This window comes from Astatotilapia calliptera, chromosome 11 (assembly GCF_964374335.1).
Source record: "Astatotilapia calliptera chromosome 11, fAstCal68.1, whole genome shotgun sequence".
NCBI lineage: Eukaryota > Metazoa > Chordata > Actinopteri > Cichliformes > Cichlidae > Astatotilapia > Astatotilapia calliptera.
In genome coordinates this window covers 8,335,827-8,351,422 of record NC_137432.1, presented here as the reverse complement: position 1 = coordinate 8,351,422, position 15,596 = coordinate 8,335,827, and the positions used below count along the sequence as shown (strand labels likewise).

General features: G+C 38.5%; 1 protein-coding gene and 1 long non-coding RNA gene across 10 annotated transcripts in view; both read left to right on the top strand.

The window, feature by feature from the left end:
* The first annotated feature begins 47 nt into the window (after positions 1–47).
* LOC113032008 (uncharacterized) lies at positions 48–4,976 on the top strand. Its single transcript, XR_003273836.2, has 4 exons — positions 48–171; positions 777–844; positions 2,776–2,977; positions 4,707–4,976. It is a non-coding gene; the product is annotated as an uncharacterized LOC113032008 (long non-coding RNA).
* Positions 4,977–6,055: 1,079 nt separating this feature from the next.
* Positions 6,056–15,596, top strand: part of ubr5 (ubiquitin protein ligase E3 component n-recognin 5) — a 30,626-nt gene continuing 21,085 nt past the window's right edge. For all 9 annotated transcript variants that reach the window (XM_026184621.2, XM_080308230.1, XM_026184620.2 and 6 more), the window contains exons 1-9: positions 6,056–6,521; positions 10,416–10,460; positions 10,580–10,661; positions 11,187–11,263; positions 12,816–12,935; positions 13,569–13,836; positions 13,976–14,135; positions 14,396–14,545; positions 15,206–15,417. In XM_026184621.2, the coding sequence (XP_026040406.1) occupies positions 6,460–6,521; positions 10,416–10,460; positions 10,580–10,661; positions 11,187–11,263; positions 12,816–12,935; positions 13,569–13,836; positions 13,976–14,135; positions 14,396–14,545; positions 15,206–15,417 (1,176 nt within the window). In that variant the 5' untranslated portion in view covers positions 6,056–6,459. The remainder of the gene's footprint in view (positions 6,522–10,415; positions 10,461–10,579; positions 10,662–11,186; positions 11,264–12,815; positions 12,936–13,568; positions 13,837–13,975; positions 14,136–14,395; positions 14,546–15,205; positions 15,418–15,596) is intronic.

Genomic DNA, 15,596 nt, shown 5'->3' with positions numbered 1-15,596 from the left:
GAGAAAAAACCCCACCCCCCAACCCACACACCCACCTTGCAAATAACTGGCGTTTTTAATGAGTAACTTTGCCCTGACGAGCAGACGCTCACCATCTGTCTTGGCTAATCATCACTATGACACTTGGAGTGAAGACAGTGAGAAAAGATGCTCATTATGAGATAGCAACAGGTAGGTAATTAATATAGCACTTGTTACTATTTAACAATCTTCAGATAAATCTATCTAAATGAAGCTACTATTTAATTAAAGTAGAGAGGCAGGGCCATGGATAAAGGGGGGGACCTGTGGTGGAAATATTTCCTAATATATCTTCTTAATTCATCCATTAGTGGAAATTATGTGAACAAGTGCTTCAGACCCCCCCACCCCCTTTTTGTATAATACCCCCACCCCTTCACTGCAATTAACTAATCCTCCTTTACTTTTCAAAAGTGAAATAACACCAAATAATTTCTACTATTATTCATTACCATTAATCTCATTCAGAGTTGCAACCAGACTACATTTTGTTAGTGCCAATGTTTTGTGTGTAAATCTCGTCCCCCACTTTGTTGCAAGGCAGCTGTGTTTTAATCATTTCACCTGACAGGAAGAAGGTTCAGATAATTTGGTGCTTAAAGCAACAACAATACATTTCACATATTAAAGATACTAAATGCTACCAGTGAATAATGTGAATAGGCTACATCTCTTGAGTAATTTTTGGTTTTTTATTTCTTCTCAAAATCTCCCCCAATATAGATATATATTAATGTGACTGGTGTTTAAATTAGCAGACCCTTGTCTTTTGTGGAAAGAGGTCAGCCAACAGGAGATGGGTTCAGCCACCCCTCTGGATTAGGTAAGTGTCAGCTGTCTAGACCTTCCTGCACAGCACAGAGAACCGGGACAAAAGGCTGGTTGTAGACACACAATGGGGAAATACACACACAGACACACAGCCCATTTGACTGTGTCTGGCATTGTTGGGATGTTCCTCAAAAGCATATTTGCTGGAACAGAATAAAAGTGTGACCATGCAATGCATAAAGATTTCATTTGTAACTTTATCAAGCTCCCTGAAACTTGCATTCAGTGTCTCAGAACTAATAAAAAAATATGAATTAAGTATTTTCTGATCAGTAATCCAACTTATAGTGCATTGCAACTGGCCAATCCGCAGCTCATAAATCTACATGAATCATGTTTGCATGTTGAGTTTATTGCAAACAATTTAAAGATGAAAGATAGGAGGAAAAATAATGAAGACTCCTGTTGTACACAGGGGTCTTCATTATATTAGAAATGTATGATAAATGTGGTACTCTCTAAGGTGGGTGTACTTTGTGATTGACAAGCAGCTGCTGCATGAGCATGCAGTTTAATTCCACCTCATCCTTGGTTTGCAAAACAGCTCAGCTTAAGTGAGAGGTTATGGCATAAAAGAGGATCCTGTGGCATTGGACCAATCATAGAATAGCTCTTTAGAGCAGAGCCTCACAACATGTGTATACAGTTGTGCAATGTGTTACGACCAGTGCTTCATTCATATTATGACCTGACCCCTAGATGGCAAGTAACAAATGGATAACTGGAGCTTGTTAGCTTGTTTCCACTTCGACTAGATTACCAAGGACTTTGGGTTCTCTTTAGCTGTTTCAGAAATGGATGTGTTGCTATGTCCAGAAAGAGACTACTCACTACATCTCTTTATTCACCAGCCATATACAATATATTGCCTTGTAAGCTGTGCAGAAATCTATGATTTGATGTAGGTTGTGCACACAGTTTGTGCAAAGTCCTTCACCGCTCAGCACCCTTCTTGAAACCTTTAATGGGCAGTTATTCTGAACCATTATAAAGTACTTTAATAGTCGCCAGTCAAATCAGGTGAAAACCGCTTAAAATAGTTTGAAGACTGTGCCCCAAATAAAGCACCATCTTATCTGTGCTGGTGTGGGATTTTCCTCATAGATTACATTTCAGGACTGGCTGAATGCTCTTTCTCTCTTTTTATATAGTTTTTTTTTGGTTTGTGCAGGCGAGTGCATGTTAAGAGGTAGAGCTACATTCTGTCCTTCCCTAGTCCTGCAAAGATATGCTTCTGCCAGCACTAAGAGAAGTTATTTTAAACTCATACTCTTCAGCTATTGATCATGTTACCCCAGTCAGTAAAACATGGGCTGAAGTGATTGTGGGCTGACTGACAGCAGCTTGTCTGGGTTCACTGATGAAAACAGTCTAGTTTTAAGGTGTAACAACTGGAAAACCTCTGATTATACCGAGTAGGATATCTTGTCTCTGGTGTCTCTGCGTGCAATAAAACTTTATTCATTGAGTTAAATTTGCAGCCTAAAATGTGCACACTTTCTAAATCCTCAAACCTGCTAACCTTTCTCTGATGATAATGCAGTTTTCTGGCCCTGACTCTTTGTACCCATATTTAAGAACTCCAGGGGTCATTTAATAACCCAGTACCCTCCTACCTAAAAATAGCTCTGGTTTGTTTGTCTACTCCCTTAAAAAAAGGTACAGGGTGTTTTTTTTGGAGCAATGGCCTTGGTTTAAATAACCTCTGTGTTGAATTCAGTAAACACAGATAAAAGTTACGCTCTTCTCTCAGCTGGTTGGTTGATGTGGTGCATACAAACTTGAAGAACAACGTATGATCGAATAATCTAGTGAAAATTTGCTCACTTACATATGCAGTAACATCCATGTGGGTAATTTTGAGTCAGATGGTTGCATTTCTCTTTGCTAGAGCTGAGTGGAAACTTGTGCTGTACTTTGCAGATAAAAGAGGAACCTGACTTGGGGCAGAAGTGCAAACTCTTATTTTCAGTTCCAGCTTTGAAGGGCAACTCTCCATGAGCTTATCAGAATGCATAAATATCCTGAAAAAACTCTGCAGCATTTTTGTGTTGGCAAATAATCAGAAGAGCAGCGCAGGAAGGACAGCTGTCATCACTACAACTGTCTCACATTATTATCAAAGGTAAACCATGCCACCTACTGGTGAGATAAACTGCAGCTTTCGGGGGATTGTACGTGTATAACCAAAATATGAGTAGGAAATCATTGTTTTGTATAGGCTGTTTTCATTTATTTATTTGTCTTTTAACAATGCAATTTTTGGGAGGGGACAGGAAACACAAAATCTGTATTTCAGGAAATTGGAAAATTCTAATCTTATCATTTGCACCATGCACTGAACAGAGGCTCATTCACCCCTCCTCTCCCAAATGGCTATCTCTTGACTATAGCTCCTTTGCTCACATCCAGGACATGCATGGGTCAAGTTTTAAGCTCTGCTTAAACTAGAGTTTCCTTTTGACAATGTTATAATGGTAACCTTGTGCTTAAATTAGAGTCTTCTACTTTTTCTTTCTTTCAAACAACAGAAAATTATTTCCTTAACTCAACAGGGCTTAAATAGACTGGGAATACCGCACTAACACAGTTTTCTATGGGAGGGAGATCAGCTGTGCACAGACTCCCAGTGGTCTTCCATTTATAGAGCTCAGGTTTTAGGCGGTTCAGTTTGAAATATAAACCAGTGTAAGAATAGCAGCAATGATCTGAGGGTCATGATTTTTTGTTTCACTTTTTTTAACATCTGTTTCATCTCTGCTGCCACAAATACAGATACGAGTATTGTGGCATGAGGAGAAGAAAAGTGGAGTTCCTGCTTTATACACTCAAAAATAAAATATGCCCAAAATGCTGACTTTAATTTGATATAATGTAAATCTTACAAGTAATTTTGTTACATAAGAGCAATGTACAAATGATAATAGAACAATGACATTTACTTGATTGGTGTACATTCAGTTTATACCAAGCATATTTTTTCTTAATTATTAGATATTTAAAAAAAAAAAAAAAACATTTGATTTGATATATTTCAGTTGCATTTTTTATCAGCATTATTGCTATTAATGAATACATTTTTAATGTATATTTACTTTTACTTTATTATATAACAGACATTTCCCTGTAGTGAGATGGGTATTCTTATTAATTTTACTTAGATACTACTTAAATAAATACATATTAACTTATTTACTTACATTTGTCAGTTAATGAGCTCTTCATCTTTATTTTTAATTGAGTTCTTTCTTTTTTTAATTTAGGAGCTGTCTTGTTTTATGATCTTGCCCAGAATTAGGGATGAATAAAGTACATCTGATCTTTTATTACAAATAATGTTCATTATATGCCAAAATAATGGATTAATAGTAAGTGTTGGTTGGGTTTTTTTGTTGCTGTTGTTGTTTTGGATATTTGTTATATAGCAAAAAAATGAAAAACCAAACACAGGATTAAATATACCTATTTCCAAATGGATTGAGAGTATAATCTGATTTTGTTTTTATCCCTGAGCAGAATTTATGAAGGTCTTAAAATGTAGTTTTGCATCTCAATATAATAATTATTCTTATTTTTAATTTAGTCATAATTTTACTTTAGTCATAACAGATTTATACTTTGCTATTATAAATCAAAATGCGTAATCTTTTTAAGAGGCCCCAAATAACCCAACAACAATCCCCATGTCGCCATATTGCAAGTACTTTTGAGTAATAAATAATTACTTATATAAAAAATTATAATTTTATTTTCAGATTTTGATGTTGCTCTTACTTTATCTGCAACAAATAATATTTGGTTTACCAGCTGACGGTAAATTAACAGGACAAATCACAATTTTAAACATTTTTCAGAAACATCAGCAGTCTGCAAAATTACTCTGACAACTGTAAGGTGGTTGGATGTATTGGGAGTACAGAGCAGTAGTGGACGGTTTTGTGGAGTGGTCTGGGAGGAATCATCTGCTTCCGAGAGATGGTGATGGAGTTTAGAAGGAAGAGGACAGCCACACAACCCAATCCTGGGACAAGACGTTGGTGTGGTGCCAGGGTGCAAGTATCTGGGGATCCACATAAACAACAGACTGAATTGGAAGACCAATAAAGAGGCCATATACAAAAGGGGATGATGAGGCTCTGTTTGCTTTCAGTGTCCACAGCAAATTGTTCGAGATATCAGTCTGTACTGGCAAGTGCAGTGTACTTTGGTGTGGTCGGCTGAAGGAGTAGCATCAGAGGTGGTGATGCTACCTCTGATGGTAGCATAAAATGATTAGAGAGGCTGGCTCTTTTGAAACTGTGGTGGTGAGGAGATCACTGAACAAACTATTATCAGTCTTAGGTAATCCTCGACTGCAGCACTTAACTAGACAGGAAGCAGAGGGGCTTCAAGGAGCTGATTCAGATACACACCTATTACAGAAACAGGAAATCTTTCTGACCTCGTGCTATCACTCTATATAATACAGTTTATCTGTCTAGCAGAATGACATCTGATATTATTATTATTAGTATTATTATTATTTTGTTGTTTTTTCATCATCCTTTCATTTGATTTAACTCAAGGATGAAATTTTGCAAGTAGGGGCAAAGTATACTTGTCATTAATTTCTTCATTAATATTTTATTATTCATAAATATCGTTTTACAAAGAGGCGAGCAAAAGCAAATCGCAAACAACATACAAGCAAAGAATTCAATTCAGTTACTAGTTACAGACACGCACAGAGGCCTGCATAACCACACGTGTTCACAGGGAGAAAATAGCCACAGTACAGTGGACGGTAGCAAAGAATTCAAGTTGGGTAGCTTAAACGCTAAAGCTAATAGTGCTAGCTGTGAAACATTATTATAACAACAGCAGTCCAGTTCATCGTGTTAGCATTTTAGGCTGACATTAATACATTTCTTACCACTGATTAGTTACCGTGTTATGCATTGTACATACCTTTTTTAACTGAATGGCTTTAGAAAGAATATTTTATCTATGATTAAACATTTTGACTTGGAAGCAGACAATAAAGCTAGATTATAATGACGCAATTCTTAATAGAAAAAACTATACCGCTTGTAACTGCACAAAAGGCACAAATTTGTGCTGCTTCTTTTTCGTTGATATTCTATTTTAAAACCAATTGTCTCATCTTTTTCTATTCTATTGTTCCAGCTTTTAAAGAGGTAACCTCGCAAAATTTAACCCTTTCTTTGACCTTCATAGTGCTTTAGTGAACATATGAACACCTCGACTGCCTAACAGACAAAACATACTAAGATGCAATAGGTGCACTGGATTAGAACAAAGCCTTCGGAGTGTGGAAGTGCAACGCTTGGCTTTTTGTTACAGATGTCTTTCTTCTCGAGGCCAGCCCCATCCAATTTTTTTATTTCCTGTTTGTGCTAGAGGTCCAACCAGCGGAGCGAGTGCATGTGCACTAATCAACACACACAGAAGAAGCTGGTTAGAGTTAAGATGGCGGCATGTGGGTGAGGAGGCTGGGATCTAACTCGAGCTTTTTCGCCCTTAAAAGATTCCTATGAATCCTCATATATACAGTAATCGAAAGAGTACCCATTTCCACACGTCTCGGTGTGATTTTGGATTAGCCCAATGACATCTATACACTTCGTGGTTCACCCGTTGCCCGGGACCGAGGATCAGCTCAATGACAGGTATTTTGTTGCGGCCCGTAGAAAAAGAAGACTTGAAATCAATATTTATGTGCGGGCAGCATTGCTTAGTATTCGAGGTAATATTTGTGCTCGATGTTGACATTGTCATGTGAATATGTTCGGGTTTAAATTATTTAAATGACCCCCCCACTCGGGGGGTAAAACGAGGCCCGGCATTTTGAGGGATCCTTGTTAGCTTGCTGCTACCTAAACAGAGTCATTTGCTAACATGCTAACCTGTTAACTGGCTTTCAGTCGAATAGCTAACGCTAGCTGTCGGTTTCCTTGGTTCTCTGGATGGATTGGCTCTTAGTCAAAGTTCCGCGGTTGGGGGATGGGGTAAAGAGAGGGTATTAAAGGTTGTAAAACACAGCTTTGTACACGAAAAAGATTTCAATTTTTTACTGTTACCATATACGCTCTTTGACAAGTGTCATTGTTTTCTTTGCGAGCGTCTTGTTGATTTACCGTGATCTATGCAGCGGCTAACGTCAGCTTACCGATAGCTAGCTGCTAATGCTAGCAACCTAGTTAATTCGCTACCACGCTCTTAAGAAAGCCAAATATTTGCATTTCAGGGCGTTTGTGGAAGGGTCTTCTTTTTCTTGACGCTTCATTAAGCATTTAATTACTAACATCATTTGAAATTTTGTCACCGCTTGTCTGCTTTTAGCATTGCGCACTGAGATAAATATCTAAAATATGCAGCGAAGTACTGTTAGCACCATCGCATTCAAATTAATCTTGTTATTGACTTTAATAAGGTGGCAAACCAAGGCTTTTAAAGTTTACGGTCTGTGCTGGATTCTAAATTGCCCTGAGTGCTCACACGCGACATTTTAAGTCTTTTCACTGTTGCCTTAATACAATGTGGCACTGCACAGTGTATTTGGCCACATACTACATTGTTGCTTGGAACAAAGTGCTGTTATGCATCACTCTGACTTTATGGATTTTTAGTTCTGGACTGAAGCGGTCCCTTATCGGTGGGTTTAGCGAGGGTGTCCAGGAGATTGTTTACGACCCTTTTTTTTTTTTTTTTTGGCAGAACATGCGATTTATGATAAAACTATTTATAACACCCATTGAGACTTAACTGATTAATGAGCTGCACTACTTAAAGACAAAGAGGTCAAGAAGTCAAAGTGTTTTTAGAATGACCTTGAGATTAAATACTGGTTATGGGCACGGGAGGATTTAAACATCCTCTGTTGGTTGATGTACGGTCCAAATCTGCGGGGATCAGCTTTGGTCTGATTGACAGGAAAGCGCAGTTTGCTCTTGATGGTCAGAGGCACCGCTGAAACATCTTGATTGTATGGACTATTCCTTCCTTAAAAGAGGTCAGGCTTTTTCGATCCCCAGGCATGCATGTCATTGCATGCTGCTGTCACCATGTGGTGCTATGCCCCCCCCCCCCCCCCCCTCCTCACTCACTCTCTCTCTCTCTTCTCCTCCATGAATTTGCAGTTGTCAAAGCAGATAAGTGCTTCTATCTGACATAAAAAGGCTTAGTCCAGCTTGCCTAGCATGAATATCTGGTCAGATTTCTTTGTTTGACCTGAGGTTTGCTTGCACACATTCATTTAGGACAGTGAAATGGCAAATGGCATTCCCCTGTAGTGAGATGGATATTTTATGTGGGGTTTTTTTCTGCTGCGGTGAAACAGTTTTAAATGGCTCATTGAAGGGAATAGACTTGTCTGTGCTAGGGTACTACCATTTGTTTGATGGGAAGGGTAGTGAATGGCTGACCTGGATGCTTTGTGAGTCATTTTCTCTTACTTTTTTGCAGTGTTAGGAGTGAGGCATGGGCTTTTAATATGTTCTGTGTCTGATGAGAATTCTGCCTGTTCTGTTGTTATGTCCCAGTGGTTTAGAGGCATTGGATGTAATTTAAAAATATTTCCTGTTTATATTCTACCTTGCATTTGATTGCTTTCTAAAGGGTGGAATTAGATTGCATATTTACTGGCATTTTCTGACATTCTGCATAGGCTGTGCATCTATTTTAGTATACATATCTTTTTTTGTATGTCTAAGTAGTGAGATTTATGTGATTTTGCATGTTTGGCCTTGACAGTAACATGTACATTGTGATGCTTTTTGTTTTTCTCACATCTTGGAGTTTGCATTTTGAGTTAGGTCACTCATCACATCACCAGTGATCTTTTGCACTTAAGAGTTCAGGAAACTGTGCAATCCAGACCTCGTGTGTGCTGAAGCATGATTGGATAACTGCATTTCCTTGAGTGTGTGAGGTGCAAATGGGTTTCATGACATGGGACACTAATTTCTTTCTTTCTTTTTCTGTGCTGATTTTTAGTGGACTGCAGAAGCACAGAGTTAGGCTGCCTATTTCAGAAAGTTATAAAACAGAGTATTAAAAGTTTACAGCAATCCTTGAATGTTTTTTTTTTTTTTGTTTTTGTTTTTTGTTTTTTTTTTAACCAATTAAAACGATTATTTTGGACTGGCAAGACAGACAACTGCTTTTCATTGTGTCAGTGGAAGATTTTTATTTTATTTTTTTATTGTCAGGTGGTTCTGGGGGGAAAAAAAATCAGTATCTGTTTTCTATTTGGACCATTTCAATTTCTCGTTGACACCATGTAGGGCTAAGCATGTGATATTTTCATACCATCCTCACATTGTTCTTACTAGAGTTGCAGATAGAAGATTCAGTTGCCTGCAGACAGCTGGATGGTGGTCATGACTCATCTTAAATGTTAATATAGGCAATCTTACAGCACATTTGTCAGGATTGTCAAGTGGAAAAGGGACCAAAAATAGTTTACTTTACACTTGGGGCAACTCGAAGCAAAGCTTGAAAGAGCTGTTATAATTTATTTTATATTTTCTTTAAACTGCTTTGTGTCTATTTGATAAAAGGCATGAAGCAGTGAAAATCAATGAAGTGTAATTTTTTCCACATTGCCAGTAATGGTGGGTTGTGGATTCATAACCTTTGAACTATATAGTACATTAAAAACTGACTGAGGCCCAGTTTTCCAGGCGTGGATTAAGCTTAGTCCCAGATCATAAACTTATTTTTTAATGAAGGTTATTGACTTAAACCATGTCTGGGAACTTGCTGCAAGGTATTTCAAATGCATACTACAACTCTGGCTTGTGCCTCTGACTGATATCTTCCTATGGATCGTCCTTCTTAGAGGAAACTTTGGAGCCTAACAAAGAGCCTTTTAGCTACAGTTAAACAAAAATCAACAGAACTATAAGAGAGAGTTTTTACCAGTTTGTAACCATTCATTAATTTAAGTATAATATACATTTTATTCTCAAATAGTGAGAAATTTAAAAGGTAACACTGAGTCATTCCATTGACTCTACACACTCAAACAGGCTCATAATGCTTGCTGCACAAACATCATCACATACAAGTTCCCACAGATGTTTCGTCAGTGCTGATCAAGAACATTTATTTTTTTGTGTGTGTTATCAGCAACCTATTGTATGTCATTTTTTTAAAAGCAAAACATTATCAAGTGTTTAACATTGTCATCTTTTATCGTGGGCTTCTTTCTTGTCTTGCTATAAGGTAGAAAAGAGGTTTTGTTTTCCTAGTTCCTAATTGAATTGAATTGAATTGAATTAACAAGTTGTCCTGAGATCATTATGATCATTCAGATAAACTGAAAAGATGCATATATGTTAAAGCCTTCTGAAATACACCTATATTCTTTGCACTTTTAAAAATGTTTTACAGTAATTTGTATGCAAATTAAAAGGGCTTGTGTATATAAACAGTAACTCATGTTACAGCATTTCTCTCAGTATGCTTTTTTGACTCTCACACAGGAACCTGTATTGAGGTCTTAAATTGGTCTGGGTGATATGTTAATGTAGTTTGTTTTTGTTTTGTTTTTTTCTCAGACTCCGTGAAGTCTCAGAGAAGCTCAACAAGTATAGTTATAACAGGTGAGTGTGTATCTGCGTTGTATTTTTAGGTGGTTTTATTCAGTGTGATCACTTATTGCAAACATTATTTTGCTTGCTGTCCTGTGTTGGGTCACTTTTTTCTTTTTCCTTTAATGCAGTCATCCACACCTTAGTCTGCTGGAGCAGGCCACCCTAAAACAGTGTGTTGTCGGTCCAAACCATGCCGGATTTCTCCTTGAGGTAATGCTATAAGTCATCAAATCAAACAGCTGCTGATCTGCTGCCAGGTCACAGTTATCAGATGCCCTCTGACTTTGCTGTACAACATGAGATAATATGCTTCAATAGATGTAGATATGGACTAGGTTTTTTTTTTTTTTTAAATATGTTGTTAATATCCGTCATAATTCTGCAGTTGGTGCAGCTCAGTTTGAACACTGCAGTGAAGAGTCATTAGTTAGTTGACCTCAGTTTGTATATTGCAAGTGGGTGAAAGATGCTTAGCTGAAGTGTTGAGTGTGTTTATTCATGTCAAGCTGATGCCACATTATGATGATGTTGAATTATAGATTGCACTGTGATAAATGAGTTGGTATGGTGTAGTTAACATGCTAATTAACTAGCTTAGAAAAATAGTTTAAAGAAAAGACTGTATTTTACTCAGTTTTGTTTTCATTTCCTAATGTAATAAATTAATGTAAATGTATTTGTTTTCCCTTTTTGATTAATGTAATACATTAAAAGTCACTGTTGCGACTCTTTCAGGATGGACGTGTATGCAGAATCAGCTTTGCTGTCCAGCCGGATCGCCTGGAGCTCAACAAGCCGGATGGCAGCGATGGGTGAGAGACTTGTTTATGATGGGATCTGTCCCAGGAAACCTTTTTAGCTTTTAGCTTTGGCACTGAATTGGAAAACAGATTGCTTGTGGAGACGTCTCGTTCAAGATGCAGCGAATATGCTCAGGCTCATGGATCTTGGTTGCTGTAATGTGAATTCTAGTCAATACTTATGCCCTTTTTGGCGAGTATAACACATTTGGACATGGTTTCATTTCTAGTATATTACTGTGGTATTGTCTGTTTCAACAAAGATTAGCTCCAAAGTCTTAAATCTATAGCTGTAAACATGTATTTCTATACATTATCTTACCTAAACTGCTGTTTGAATATCAGATGCTCTTGTTTTAGTTTAATTCAAATCAAATCTTCTCAGTATAGCTCTGTCTTAGGAATTTTTTTTGTACCTCGAATATAAAAAGAAAAAGCTTCTTTTTTTTTTTTTCTTTTTTTTTTGACACCAATAGACTAAAAACATAGCAGCCCTAAAATTGTTTTGTAAGGTTCTGAAAGCCAGTTCCCTTTTTGGCTGAGCAAGTGTGTGCCATTTGCCACAACTTTTTTTTGTTTGTTTGTTTGTATGTTTCTATAAAAATACCTTTTCACTAGCTGCTTTGTTTCTCGTTGGCTATGAACATGTATTTTGGTGAGTGTCTCATTGATAGTTGTTGATGTCCTGCCAGCAGACCAACATCCAACAGTGATTTCATATACTAGCTGTTCAATATGCATGCGAGTTGGGCAGTAAGAGACTAAGGAGCCCTCTGCTCCAGATTTTGCTGTAGAGCATATGTTTCGTTCCCTGCCACAGACTCGCAGAACAACAGGACATGGCTTAGCTATTCATTTGGCACTATTGTGGGTTGTTGGGAAGCCCAACGAAAAGAGCCTTGACAAGTTGTCTTTGGGAAGTTTGTCAGCATACTCAACAAACACATTTGTGTGGTTTTGAATTGTAATGGATTGTGTCAGTTTGTTGACTGGTGGATTGAATTTGTTGTTTGCTTCTATTATATCTGAATCATTTGACTTTCCTTTTCTGTATTGCATTTCCTTCTGTAACAGTGTAGTAATACCTGATTATGTTTCGTTTAAAGGGTTTTTTTCTTTCATTCAAAAGACAAATTATACAAATGTACAACACATCACTTAGGAATATTGCAGCAAACTACTTTTGTTTAGACTCATACATCATTCAATTATTAGGAGAAAGCACTCGCAGCCCCAAAACCCAAGAACTTTTAAAAATGGAAAGTCTTGATGGAGGAATGAGTTGCAGCCAATTCTGATTCCCAAGGGTGTTGCCATGCTAGTCTCCAAAATACCCCCTCCTGTTTCATAGTTTAATAATAAAATGAATCCTGAACCAAGGGGTGTAAATTAACTAATACCTGGGGTAAATTTACTTTGTTAACCCAGGTTATAAAGGTTAAAAAAAAAAAATATATATATATATATATATAAAAAAGCGAGAGGATTTTTTTGGTTTGTTTGTTTTTTAGTCCTTTTGGGACATCTGTAGGTTTGTAACTGATCTCCCATCTTTTGTTTCCAGTTCAAAGTTGAGCAGTGGTTCAGGGACAGGAAGGAGCTCCAGGCCAGGCAGGACCAGTGATCCACCCTGGTTCCTGTCTGGTTCTGACACACTGGGCAGACTGGCAGGCAACACCCTTGGGTAAGTTCTGGCAGGGCTGACAGTCGAATGGTCCTGTGAAAGCTCAGTGTATAGAGCTTAACAGTGGCTCAGCAGTGAGTTAGTGGTGTTTTCCTTGCTTTTTTTTCACTGCCACACATTCTGGTGAGAACATTTTAGGGTGTTGTAAAATGTAAATAAATGTATCCCCAGCGGACGCATCAAAAAGCATCAGCTTTTTTATCCTTGTGGTTTTCTTACTGCTTTTCATATTGGTGACCACTGGAGAACCACTTGCTACTACAAAATATTGTTGTTGTAAGACCTTAATACAATTCAATGCCTAGGAACAATGGTTTCGAACATCCCAAATAAACAAATCTATTACTTCCTCTTGGAGGAAATTAATCTGTGTATATGCTATTATTCTACAATGAAATTTTTTTCTTTCACTTTGCCTAATTAAATGAGGAAAAGGGGCACCAGTTTAATCAGAATTTTGTGGGTTTTTTTAAATTTTTTTTTAAGTCTTGCTGATTCCATCTCAGTGTGGACTAGCCCGTCTCTGCTGTCACAAAGACCAAATTCCTTTGTAATCAGATGTGTGCGTGTTTGTAGTCAGGTGGTGTGTTTTTGCGGTTGTGTCTGATTGTGGCTTTAAACTGTATGTAACAGGAGTCGCTGGAGCTCTGGTGTAAATGGAGGCAGTGGTGGAGGTGGAAGTGGAGGAGGAGCAGGAGGAGGTGGAGCAGGAGGTGGAAGCAGTGGAGGAGGAGGCGGAGGAGGCGGAGGCACATCGGGTAGGTCGTCAACAGCAGCTCGCGACTCCCGTCGACAGACCAGGGTCATCCGTACAGGAAGAGACCGAGGCTCAGGACTTCTGAGTAGCCAGCCTCAGCCTGTCATACCTGCTTCTGTCATCCCCGAAGAACTCATTACTCAGGTACAGCACGCTCAGCCTTTACACAGACCCTTCCTCTTAAGAATGTTTTTGTAGCCTATTTTAATCCTGTCTTTACAGTAATTAACAGTGATATTCATGAGAAATGTTTTTTACTTTTGTGACCTTGTACATTCCCCAGGCCCAGGTAGTTCTTCAAGGGAAATCCAGGAGTGTGATCATTAGGGAGCTCCAGAGAACCAACCTAGATGTCAACCTCGCCGTAAATAACCTGCTGAGCCGGGATGATGAAGATGGAGATGATGGCGATGACACTGCCAGCGAGTCTTACCTCCCTGGAGGTTTGTCACACAAATGGCAAATGGCTCATATGTAATGACGTTGTTTTGTGAAATCACTACTCTTTAACACTGAAACAGTGTACTTTTAATTTGAGTGCAGCACATTAAGATATAAGTAGGCTTTTGGCAAAAGGTTTTGCTGTTTTAAATTCTGATCATTGTAAATTGAAATTGTTTTACCATAATCATAAAAAAAGATTTGAGGGGTTTTATGATTCTGTCTTAAAATTTGAAATTTTATGTGTGCTTCCCTTGTACAGAGGATCTGATGTCCCTGTTGGATGCAGATATCCATTCAGCCCATCCCAGCGTCATCATTGATGCTGATGCCATGTTCTCTGAGGACATTAGTTACTTTGGCTATCCCTCTTTTAGACGCTCGTCACTGTCTCGTCTGGGATCCTCCAGAGGTAACTCAACAACTCTCTTCTGACTAGTGATGGGAAGGCAGGGTGTTCTAAAGGCTTTGGTGGCAGCACTGGTGATGGCTTTTGTTCATCTGGGGATGGCTTTATAAGGGAATACTACTGAAAAGCTGGAAATCAAGGCGACTGTGGGTATAATGCCAAATACTGCACTTACAGTTAACCACCGTTCAGGTGTTTCTGTAAAGCTTGTGAAAGCGAAATGGTTCTCGTGGTCTACAGTGTACATTTCCCTTTAGTTTGTTTAGCTGAGTTTATATTATGAATGTTTGGTGTTTTATGCTGCATGGCTGTAGTACATACTGTGAGCTCTCTGAGAAAGGCCCGCTAGGCCCACCTGTCCTAACAAGGACCCTTCAAGGGTCTATTTAAAACCCTCCCTAGCCCACTTTTAGCCCATATGCATGCTTTCTTTCTGTCTATCCACTTCCTCTTCTGTCTCGCATTTTAATGAGCGTGCAATGTGACTCACCACAGTATAATTTAGATTCCCACTCAATCTCAAGTATTGAAATTGATTGATTTTTCATTATAGTGATTCTAAAGAATCTATCTTTCTCTCTCTATTCTTAAAACGATGTTGACGGGTCTTTCCCAGAGAGTGGCTTACTTCTATCCCACTGGTGTGACCTTATTGCATACCAGTTCTCCTTCTTCCCTTAGAGCGTGACTCAGAGCTGTTGCGTGAACGTGAGTCTGTATTGAGGTTACGTGAGCGTCGGTGGCTCGACGGGGCCTCTTTTGACACGGAGCGCGGTTCCACCAGCCGTGAGGGGGAACAAAGTCTTGACAAGAAGAGTATCCCTGTGCAGAGCCCCGTTTCCCTGGGAGAGGAGCTCCAGTGGTGGCCTGACAAGGTAAGAAAAGCACAGAAGACTGTTCAGAGATTGTCTTTTTAAAACAAACAAACAAACAGGAAGTTGCGTCATTATTGCAAGGCAAGTGGAGATTTCACCTGTTTCCTTTGTTCGTCTGGTGTCTGTGCATCATGATTGGAGTTGAGTTGGATTGAAGTTTTTCTTGATCCTACATTTGC